We start from the raw sequence: 12,500 nt of genomic DNA, 5'->3' as shown, positions 1-12,500 counted from the left end.
TTAAGTATAGTACATACTGTATTTAACTTCAGACAATTCTGTAACTATAAGTTCATTTTATCAGTTAATTTTTTCTGTTGTTTTGGTGTAAAACATGATTATTAGGTTCATAATGTGTAAAATTATAACATAGTTTGACGTTTAATAGGCTTTTTCTTAATACCTCCTATTAATCCGACGTTCTGCCGGCCCGTATATGTCGGATAAGCGAGACTCATATTATATATATATATATATATATATATATATAAAAAATATATATCACATAGAAAAGATTAAAGTTGTGACAAATACACGAAAGGTAGTGAGAGAGTGTTCTGTTAAGATTAAAGCTCTGGGACACTCAAAACTGTATTTTTTAATATTTCTGTTAAATTGTATTTTTCATTAATTGCTATCAACCAAATAATTTTTCTGCCAATTACATAAACAAACACCAAAACCGTAAAATAAAGCTGTCAGAATGACTTGTTAGTAAACATGATTTGAAAACTGTGTTGGTACAAAACCAACTTTAAACAGTTTTTGTAAATGATATGTTTCAAATAAAATATTCTCAATAATCATAGCATTTATTAATTCATATGGCACTGATATAATTAGGGCTGCAACTAACAGCTCTTTTGATAATCAATCTGGCAATTATTTTGATATTTAATCAATTTTATAGATTGTAAGAAAAAAAAATCATTTGAAATTAAACACAAAGTGCATGAAATGGAACTTTTCACCAAACACATTTGCATACAATTTTCAGAAATATATTTAAAAAAAATGAAGTACCTGAAGATATTTTAAGCAAAACTATACGATTTCATACAACATTTATAACGCACATTGAAAATAAATAGTAATACATAGAAATAAAGCACTTAGTAGCACTTCTGGCTCTGGTTGTGCAATGAACACACACACAAAATTTACTTAAAAACACAACAGTTTTCAATAGATAAACTAAACTTGCAATTTGGCTTATGTATTCAAATCACATTCACAAATCACTTTCTGTAAATACACATGCGTCTGTAAGCAACTAATGCAGCACCGTAAGTTAGCAGGGTGACGGCATCAAAAAAACACTTAAATATGACAAGTGAAATTCTGAATGTTTACTAGCTAGAGGCTAATGAAATTTATTTTTTACTCGCCCATCATTAAATTCTCCTGCATATTCTAGTGTTTTATTCGGATTGTACAGGGCTAGACTATGACTCGAATTATTCCTCAATTCAAATCGAAAGTTATGTCATGCCTGTCCTAGCAAACATTCCATTCATGTGTTTGTAAAACATAACACTGAACATTCAACGTAATGGGATGACGGCAAGTCTTCCTCCTGCACTGATCCTGCAACCCAATGTATCCTATTCAAATGTTTGCGCATCTCCATTGTACTCTGATGCCATACGAGGACTGACTTACCCATTCTGCAACTCACAACCTTTTTTTCTGCATTCAGAATAAAGTACTCTGGAAGTCTTAGGATGCCCTCTCTTTTCTGTAACTTGCTTAATGTACGACTTTTTTCAAATGCTTACACAACTGAATGAAGAAGTGACATAACTGTGCAGCGTAATGTACTCAGTCTAATGACATAACTTAACTAATCGATAATAGTGATCACTGGCCAACACTTTTAATAATTGATTATGAGGATTAGTTGTTGCAGCCCAAAATATAAAGCTTGAATTTGACTTGGTTAATATTGACTGTATTCAGAATTTGTCATTTACCAAACATAAAATGGAAATGAATGTATTTTAAATGTACATATGGCAAGATAAATCAGGTAGTCCATGATGATCATATAATTCTAACCCCAATAAGATGAAGAAACAGTCCAACAAGCTTGGTTACCTTAATATCCTTTACATAAAGTGCTAACATTTCTTCTCTTCCGTAACGATAGTCTGCTAACTTGTACTTTGGCAATGCTGGGGAGAGTGGGGGAGAAGTAACGGTGCCACCACCTGACAAAGCACGGAGCCTGAAGGAGAGAAAATCATTTTAAAAAATACAGTATTAGGTTTAGCAAGATTAACATTACTTTATACAATATGTTTCAAGGTACTGCTTTGTAGTACAAATGTGTATTTTCAAAATGCAAAAGCAAAGTCTCATCAATTGCACTGCATCTTAGGACATTTCTATTAAACTGAAAAAATTGAAAAGCTTCTAAAGGCTTAAAAGCCCTCGACCCTCTGCAGTTTGCATATCAGGAGAAGGTGGGAGCGGAGGATGCCATCATCTATATGCTACATCGATCCCTCTCCACTTGGACAGAGGCAGTGGTGCTGTAAGAATTATGTTTCTAGACTTCTCTAGCGCCTTCAACACAATCCAACCTCTGCTCCTTAGGGACAAGGTGACAGAGATGGGAGTAGATTCATACCTAGTGGCATGGATCGTGGACTATCTTAAAGACAGACCTCAGTATGTGCGCCTTGGGAACTGCATGTCTGACATTGTGGTCAGCAACACAGGAGCGTCACAAGGGACTGTACTTTCTCCGGTCCTCTTCAGCCTATACACATCGGACTTCCAATACAACTCGGAGTCCTGCCACATGCAAAATTTCGCTGATGACACTGCTATTGTGGGCTGCATCAGGAGTGGGCAGGAGGAGGAGTATAGGGACCTAATCAATGAGTTTGTTAAATGGTGCGACTCAAACCACCTACACCTGAACACCAGCAAAACCAAGGAGCTGGTGGTGGATTTTAGGAGGCCCAGACCCCTCATGGACCCCGTGATAATCAGAGGTGACTGTGTGCAGATGGTGCAGACCTATAAATACCTGGGAATGCAGCTGGATGATAAAATTAGACTGGACTGCCAATACTGATGCTCTGTGTAAGAAAGGACAGAGCCAGTTATACTTCCTTAGAAGGCTGGCGATCTTCAACATCTGCAATAAGATGCTGCAGATGTTCTATCAGACAGTTGTGGCGAGCACCCTCTTCTACGCGGTGGTGTGCTGGGGAGGCAGCATTAAGAAGAAAGACGCCTCACGCCTGGACAAACTGGTGAGGAAGGCAGGCTCTATTGTTGGCATGGAGCTAGACAGTTTGAAATCTATGGCAGAGCGATGAGCGCTCAGCAGGCTCCTATCAATTATGGAAAATCCACTGCATCCACTAAACAGTGTCATCTCCAGACAGAGGAACAGTTTCAGCGACAGACTGCTGTCAATGTCCTGCTCCACTGATAGACTGAGAAGATCGTTCCTCCCCCAAACAATATGCGACTCTTCAATTCCACCGGGGGAGGAGGGGTAAACATTATACAAAGATATTGTCTGTTTTTTACCTGCATTATTATCAATCTTTAATATTGTTTTTTGTATCAGTAAGGTGCTGCTGGAGTATGTGAATTTCCCCTTGGGATTAATAAAGTATCTATCTATCTAAAGGAAATTTCACAATACACTGTACAGTTTATGCAAGTGTGTTTACTGCTCTTCTTGTAATTATGGTACTGCACTTAATGAAACTCTATTACAAGTGAAAACATTACTAATTTATAACAGTCAGAAAGTATATATGAGATTATGATTAACTTTGCCCTTTTTTGTGTTCTCTCCCACATGCCATGCTAACTTTTATTTGGCCCAGTAGGAAAATTTAGTGTAAGTGGGTCGTGAGCTAGCCTGAAGATGCATCCTGACCCAATTCTGCAAGAATATCATTTCATCAACCCAAAAAAATAAGCAACTTCATTAACACTAGAATTACCAGAGTCTAAGAAAAAACTCGTAGATCCGGTCCACCTTAAATCCGTTCACACCTCTCCCTCAGTGTCTTTTGTCCTGTAAATGTGCCAGTTAAGACAAGCGGCAAGCAGCCTGCTATTCCATCCTCCACCCTCGCAGACATTGCACAAACTTCTCCCAGCTCATGCCTTGATTGATTATCTGGGAGTGAATTAAGTACTGGAGTTTTAGAGTGGAAATAATAGATCGTTATTTGGAACACATGCATTTCATGTGTGTTCCATTTCTATAATAATCTGTGTAAACACATTGTTAAAACAGAAACATTCGTCATATTTTAGTAGTAAATGACAAAATGTTGGCATAAACTATATAATGTGTGAAGCCAAAAGTCCAAAGATCAAATAAACACCTTCACAAAAGGATCAAGGGTAAGGCAACAGCTTCCGTGGCGTAACGGTAAAATTTGCTGACTTGTAATTAAGAGTCACCAGTTCGATCCTGTCTGCCTCCTGTATTTGCCGTTTTCAGTAGCGAGCTGCTCTTATTGTTAATATTATACAGTACACACATATATTTGGTTTGCGTCTGTAACAGAAGGTGTACATTTATAGGACTTGTGAAAGTTAGTTTTTTTTCCCACTTTTATTCTCTCAGCCACGATCGCGATACATACTACTGCCCTAGGGATCTGCCGCTGTTAGCTTTTATTTGAAACTGGGAGTAACTATAGATGTGACTGCTGTTTTGAGGCAATGGAACTGGACATTCTCTGATCTAGAGGGATAAAAGCTGACACGAAGAAGGCAGATTCACCAGCGTTTGTGTATCTCACTGTCACTTGATTTTTTTTATTCAGTTTTATTGAGTGTTTCTGCTCACGCTGAATTACTAGGCACCTTATGGTCTACGATGTCAAAAAAAAAACAAAACGGAGACATAGGTATATATATGTTATTTGTAATTATTCATTTTACGACCTGCATAGTACATTTCAGAAAACATTGTGGCACGGAGGAAACATTATTCATATTCATTCATATAACACAGCATGTTTTTTTCCCCCGATCTTGCCAGTCCCCACATGTTGCTGTTTCTTTTGTACTCCAGGACATGCAGAGGCAACAACAATACAGAGAGGTTAGTTCAGTGCTATATGCAATCATCACATTCAAATGTTAACAGTTCAAACACACGCAAAGACCTGTCCTTCCTACATTTACTGCGTGCGTACCTGTTGCAATGCGCACACTTCTCTCTATACTGTGGTTTCTATTACATACCTGAAAGAGAGACAATATATGTGACATTGTGAAGAAATGATTTCATGACCTGAATAGTACCAACCAGAAAACATCATCGCACTAATGTAATATTATTTGAAAACAAACAGCGTCAGATCGGGTGTGAATTTATTCTGGCGCTGTTACTTAGAGTCAGATCAGGAGGGGCAGGGTTTTGGAGGTACAGCGTGATCGTGATTCAGAGAATAAAACTGAAAAAAATCTAACTTTTACAAGTACAATAAATTTATACCCAATGTCCCATATACAGTATTTGTCTCTTTTTTTCTCCGTGCTGCGTTGACATCGTGCACCAGAAGACGTGAGCTTATTCAGTGCGCGCGGGAACACGCAGGTGGCCAGTACAGCACATGTGCGTTCTTGCGCGCACTGAATAAGCTCACGTCTTCTGGTGCACAATGTCAACGCAGCACGGAGAAAAAAAGAAAGACAAATACTGTATATGAGACATTGGGTATAAATCTGATCTGACTAAGTAACAGCACCAGCATAAATTCACACCCGATCTGACACTGTTCGTTTTCAAATTATATTGCATTAGTGCAATGACGTTTTCTGGTTGGTACTATTCAGGTCATAAAATCATTTCTTCACAATGTCACATATATTGTTTCTCTTTCAGGTGTGTAATAGAAACCACAGTATAGAGAGAAGTGTGCGCATTGCAACAAGTAAATGTAGGAAGGACGGGTCTTTGCGTGTGTTTGAACTGTTAACATTTGAATGTGATGATTGCATATAGCGCTGAACTGACCTCTCTGTACTATTGTTGCCTCGGCATGTCCTGGAGTACAAAAGAAACAGCAATATGTGGGGACTGGCAAGATCGGAGAAAAAAGACATGCGGTGTTATGCAAATGAATATGAATAATAATAATAATGTTGCATCCGTGCCACAATGTTTTCTGAAATGTACTATACAGGTTATAAAATGAATAATTCCAAATATCATATATACCTATGTCTCTCTTTTTTTTTTTTTTTTTTTTGACATCATAGACCATAAGGTGCATACTAATTCAGCGTGAGCAGGAACACTCAATAAAACTGAATAAAAAAATCAAGTGACGGTGAGATATGAAGAAGGTAGATTCACCAACGTTTCTGTCAGCTTTTATCGCTCCAGATCAGAGAATGTCCAGTTCCATTGCCTCAAAACACCACTCACATCTACAGTTACTCCCAGTTTCAAGTAAAAACTATCAGCGGCAGATCCCTAGGGCGGTACTATGTATCGCGATCGTAGCTGAGAGAATAAAAGTGGAAAAAAAAAAAACCAGTAACTTTCACGTGTCTTATAAATGTACATCTTCTGTTACAGACGCAAACCAAATGTATGTGTGTACTGTATAATATTAACAATAAGAGCGGCTCACTACTGGAAACGGCAAATACAGGAGGCAGATGGGATAGAACCGGTGACTCTTAATTACAAGTGAGCAAAGCTTACCGCTACGCCACGGAAGCTGTTGCCTTACCCTTGAACCTTTTGTGAAGGTGTTTATTTGATCTGTGGACTTCAGGCTTCACACAATATATGCCAATATTTTGTCATTTACTACTAAAATATGACGTTTCTGTTTTAACATTGTGTTAACACAGATTATTATAGAAACGGAACACACAGAAATGCATGTGTTCCAAATAACGATCTATTTTTTCCACTCTAAAACTCCAGCACTTAATTCACTGCCAGATAATCAATCAAGGCATGAGCTGGGAGAAGTTTGTACACGGTCTGCGAGTGTGGGGGATGGAATAGCAGGCTGGCTTGCCACATGTCTTAATCTGCACATTTACAGGACAAAAGACGCTGAGGGAGAGGTGTAAACGGATGTAAGGTGGGCTGGATCTACGAGTTTTTTCATAGGCTCTGGTAATTCTAGTGTGAAACGAATGAATGTATTTTTTTAAAAAACAATTAAGTAATAAGCCTTAAAATGCTGTTCATTGAAATCTATGCAAAAAAATTGTAAAGAGCACATGAAGAAAAATTGATAAAAAGTTGCTACAACAACCTTGAGGTTGAACCAAAATTGTGTGTATTACAAAAGTTTCTTGGGTTCTCTAATTTTAAACTACCCAGTTGCCCTAAAAACCAAAAGGAAGAAGGAAGAAAAAGAAAAAAAACACTTCTGATCTCACATACAGGTATGTAGAGAGCCTAATCATTCTTAAACCTCCACCACAGGATGAACAAATAAAAAGGAAAAGGCAACAAACTGTTGATCATTTTTACAAATTGCAAATTCATAAGAGTACTATGGAAAAATGAATTCTGATATTTTCAAAAGAAAAGTTAGGACTTCCTGAAAAAAAGAATTAAAAAAACCTACAGTTTATAACACTTTCAAACCAGTGTCATTTCAAGTACAGCTATAGTATGTATATTCATTTTTTCACATGCTTGCCATATTTACAGTATATGTAGCTTCCTACATATGCATTTAGTCAAACAAGTGGTGGCGTTTTTTTATATGGTAAAATGAATACTAAATCAAGAAACTCAAATCATTCTTGTTTGTGGTCTATGTTTAGCAAAAATCCCAGTAGCCCAACTGCACGAACAGTTTCCATGGAAAATTACGGCAATTAAAATTACTGTTACCCGCAAACACAAATCAAAAGAAAAACATTTTAGTGAATAAAGGGAAAAGCCAAGCAAAATGACACCTTTTATTGGCTAACTAGAAAGATTACAAGATGCAAGCTTTCGAGGCAACTCAGGCCCCTTCTTCAGGCAAGACATCTTGCCTGAAGAAGGGGCCTGAGTTGCCTCGAAAGCTTGCATATTGTAATCTTTCTAGTTAGCCAATAAAAGGTGGTCATTTTGCTTGGCTTTTCTCTACATTCATAATGGCTAACACAGTACAACACCCTAGTACTAGTGAATAAAGGTATATTATAATATTAGACTTTAAAGCAACCTTGGTGGGTTTAGGTACCAGTTACGCTAAAGCAAAAGAAAAAAATGTGCTCAATTTGTTCTACTAAATGAAATAATGTACGTTCAGATACTAAACAAAAACCTAACTGTCAACAGTAAGATGGGCACCACTTTATAAGTTTAACATACTGTATTTCAAGAGGTCTTCCACTTTTTGCAGTGCTTTTAAATACATATGTCAGCATTCTGGGTCACTGTTTTCATGAAGAAGAGAAATTGTGTTTTCCATATTTCTCCACACATGCCTAATGTAGTTTATTCACCTTGAAAACAATGCTAATAACAATTATAGTTTAACATGTTCCATAAACTAAATTTTTTAAAACCACACTTCTACTCTTAAATGAAGTTTATTAAATTGTCAAACATTAAACAATTAAAATGGAAACCATTCTTACAAACCGTATTGCTCCCAGAATTCTTATTGGTATTTTATCTATCTGTGCTGAGAAAGGATAATAGATCTCTTTAATTTATGTTTTTCAGTGACATCATCATTGTGAATTATTAAGCTAAGTATTTATAACTTGTCTTTAAAATTTGCATTACAGTGAAGACAGCAAAGCAACAATGGAGATATGTCAACTTACCATTCAGGTCCAAAGTTAAGTGTCTGGGTTTCTGCTGCCATTGTCTTAATATTTTTATTGAAAAAGCTGCAGGGGAAAAAACAGTGACATATACATAAATTATTAAAAACACAGAGAAAAAGCAAAAAGCACAGAAATGTATTGGCTATAGTTCATGTCTAAAGCTAAGGAATTTTAAAAATAGATGAAAATGGATTTGTTCATTTGTTCACGGTTGTCATATGAGCTTCTGGTTTAAAATATTTGCATGCCCAAGCTCTCTGTCAACAAATTTATATATATATTTCAGCATTTCTGTCTGTGGGTTGGTTGCTTGGTACGTTTACATCAGTGTTTTGATTGGCTGATATTCTACGAATTTTGAAAATTTGGACCAACCAACTAGAAAAGAAACAAGCTTGCATTTTAATGACGAAGAAACCCAAGAAAAGACCATAAACAATTTGAATATTGCACATTTGCCTCAACAACAAAATAAAAAACGAAGCACTGGGAAGCGAGTGACCAATCGGATTAAAAGAAAAGCTGAAGGAAGTCACTCGACTGAAGAAGACGAAAATGCAAAAAGAAATAAGATTTTGGATATTTCAAGTGCTCAAACTACACCTCAAGAATTGCCAAAAACGAAGAAACCAAAAAGAATTTTTACTGAAGAACAAAAACTGTGGAATAAACAGCGACGTGCAGTACGACAAGCAGCAAAGAGTGTTCAAATCTTGCAGCAGAGACAAAATGAACGTCAACGAGTTGCAGCTTACAGAAGCAACCGCACGGAAGAACAAACACAATTGGTTCACGAAATTGAGCGTCTGCGATTGCAACAAAAACGTTCTACTGCCACTGAAATTGAAGTTGCTGAAAGACATGAACATGAACGGCAACGACAACAAGAAAGTCGGTCAAATGCAACTCAAGTTGAAATTGTTGAGAGAAGAGAACAAGAACGTTTACGACAACAAGAGAATCGTTTAAATGCAACTGAAGGTGAAATTGTCGAAAGAAGAGAGCAAGAGCGACAAAGACTACGAGAAAATAGACTTCATGAAAACGAGGAAGATGCAAATTCAAGGCGTCAACAAGATCGCATTCGAACTCGAGAAAGTCGAGCAAATCCGTCTGAAATTCAAGCTCAACTTCGAAGAAACACTGATGCACGTCGAAGAGCCTCTGCAAGAGCTGCTTCCAGCAATCAACTTTGTCGTGCTCTAAATACTTGAATAAACATAGTTTACGTATTCGTTAAGTATGCATTGATTGTGTTAATAATTCATAATTTTATTTTGATAAAGATAAGTCGTTCATTTTATGGCATGTAACACTTTCATACATGACTTAAACTAGAAACAACTTTCATTATGTTTATTATTGCCTTGGAACTAAGATCCATACAGCTCAGGTGGTAGAGTGCACACTACCCTTGGTCAGTGGTTCGATCTCGGATGCCGGAACAAAGTTAGGACCTAACACCACCTACTTTCCACCTGGGTTCGAATCCCGATTCGTCGTGTGGCACAAATAACAAAAAACATTTTATTACTAAATTTAATCATGGTACAAATAATTTTGCACTTAATGACTTTTACCCTGCAACACTGATAAAAGTCGCCAGCAGCCCGTCCTTGACGGGCACGACTACCTTGTCTTCTTATATAATACAGTATAATACACTACTGTGGGTGTCCGTTTGTCTGTCCAGGATTTTAAATCACCTGTAGTTCGTAAACCATTTGACCTCTTGACATGAAATTTGGTACACATATACTATGTGACCTCTACTGTCGGCTTTTGGGGTGACAATTGACCTCCAAGGTCAAAGGTCAAGCCAGGAGGGCCAAGGTCAAAAGTCAAATAACCTGTAGCCTGACATTTGGTACACATACACTACGTTGAAACTCTGCACAACAGCTTTATATTAAAACTGAAGAATTTTGGAATTATTACTCTTTTTATTTTTATTTTATAGTAGAATCAACTCTCCGCAGCTTGGGGCAGGGCGGTTGTGTGGTACATGCACATAGGCGCCATTCTCATCCCTACCACCTTCATTCCCCTACCTTTTCATATCTTAAACCATTCTTGAGGCAGATTGAAGACTTGAAGTGAAAGTGCCAGTTTAAGTGAAAAATTAAAGAAAATGTACTAAGTAATTGCAACACAAAAAGTGACCTAATTAGTTTTAACGTGAAAAGATGCCAGCTAAAGATGAGAAGCGGGCCGCTAGGGTGTAGAAATGAACAGCTACCCAGAAAGCAGCAAGCACATCAACCTCTGAGAAAACAAATGCTAAACGTACAGAGAAAGAGTATGAAAACTATGAAGGGCGCACTCAGCATTTACGACAGGCTGATGCAGAGCCAAACAGAATTGCTTATGCAAGTGAGAGCAAAGAACAGACCATACAACGAAGACAAGCCGACATTGAGCGACAGAGAATCACAACAGCAAATGAGACTGAAGAAGAGGCTACAATAAACAAGACCGATGATCAGAGAGTATATTGTTTAAGGCAAAATGCGGCAAGTAGAAACAGCTTACAGTGTGCCATTACAGTCACCTGCAGCTCCCAAACTATTTGACTAACTGACCTGAAATTTTGTACACATATATGGTCAAAGAAGGTCAAGCTCAACGGTCAACAGAGCCTGGTCAAGTCAAGTTGCGCCGTTACTGGTCTTAGATATTAAAATAGCATGTTTCACTTTTTTTTGAAATTAAGAAAAAAGGCAAAAGGTTGGGCACCCTTGCCTAAAATGTCTGTTAACGTGAACAGGTAAGTGAGCAGAAGATAAACTGATTGGCAAAAAGCTTAAAGTTAAAAATGACACATTTCTTAATATTTTAAGCAAGATTACGCTTTTATTTCCATTAGTGCTGGGCGGTATGACCAAAATTCTATATCACGGTATTTTTCAAAATTATACCGGCTTCACGATATTCTACGGTATTTTTTTCCCCATGCATGAATGGATGTTAACCACGTTTTCCACTGCAATTACTGCAGAATAACTTATTCCACTGTCATGAGAATTGTACATTGTACAAAAAAAAACATTTTAATATGCACACAAGTTTAATACAGGTTTGTATATTCCCATAAAGTGATAGTTTTCAAGGGGGTGGCACTAATGAAGAGAAGGAATCACACTGCATGACAGTTGCAGTCAAAATATAGAACCTTTTATTGAACAAATTTTGCAAACAACTTAAACTAAAATTTTGACAACTTATCTTCAACCATCCAAAGAGGCATTTAGACTTGGTAATATATCCAGAGGCGCTTAGCAAAAGTTGTATTGCACTGAACATGTCTTAGAAAAGGAATAAATAGTAAATATTATTTGTAAACTAACTACACTCTGTTATTGTTAATCTCTGTCCACTGACACGTTAGTGACTTTTTAAACAACTTTGCCATCATTGAACTGCATAATATTTAAACTAATAAATAATAACAATAAAATAAATAATTGTGCAACTTCCAGTAAAAATACTATTATTTCAAGACTTCAAGCCCAGGTACATTATACAGTATTTACCAATTAAAAATAAAATAAAACAAGTGCAACTTGGTGATGACATCTTTAGAAACTGAACCATTATTAAGGCAAACCGCATTAATATGGACCTTGCTTCAAGCTAAGCTATATACATCTATACTAATAAAAGGCAAAGCCCTGACTGACTGACTGACTACTAATTCTCCAACTTCCCGTGTAGGTAGAAGGCTGAAATTTGCAGGCTCATTCCTTACAGCTTACTTTCAAAAGTTAGGCAGGTTTCATTCGAAATTCTACGCGTAATGGTCATAACTGGAAACTCTTTTTCTCCATATACTGTAATGGAAGGCAGCAAGATGGGCGTAGGAGACAGAGTTGCGTGTCGCGTCATCACGCCTCCCACGTAATCACGTGAACTGACTGTGAAGGCAGTACGTAGAAAACAAGGAA

General features: G+C 37.1%; 1 protein-coding gene across 4 annotated transcripts in view; it reads right to left on the bottom strand.

Moving 5' to 3' along the window:
* Positions 1 to 12,500, bottom strand: part of gigyf2 (GRB10 interacting GYF protein 2) — a 351,366-nt gene that overhangs the window by 283,839 nt on the left and 55,027 nt on the right. For all 4 annotated transcript variants that reach the window (XM_051923549.1, XM_051923550.1, XM_051923551.1 and 1 more), the window contains exons 2-3: positions 8,554 to 8,619; positions 1,858 to 1,987 (exon numbers count right to left, since the gene is read on the bottom strand). In XM_051923549.1, the coding sequence (XP_051779509.1) occupies positions 1,858 to 1,987; positions 8,554 to 8,594 (171 nt within the window). In that variant the 5' untranslated portion in view covers positions 8,595 to 8,619. The remainder of the gene's footprint in view (positions 1 to 1,857; positions 1,988 to 8,553; positions 8,620 to 12,500) is intronic.

This window comes from Erpetoichthys calabaricus, chromosome 2 (assembly GCF_900747795.2).
Source record: "Erpetoichthys calabaricus chromosome 2, fErpCal1.3, whole genome shotgun sequence".
NCBI classification, from domain to species: Eukaryota; Metazoa; Chordata; class Cladistia; order Polypteriformes; family Polypteridae; genus Erpetoichthys; species Erpetoichthys calabaricus.
The sequence above is the reverse complement of the archived record's forward strand: the minus strand, read 5'-3'. Positions and strand labels throughout refer to the sequence as shown.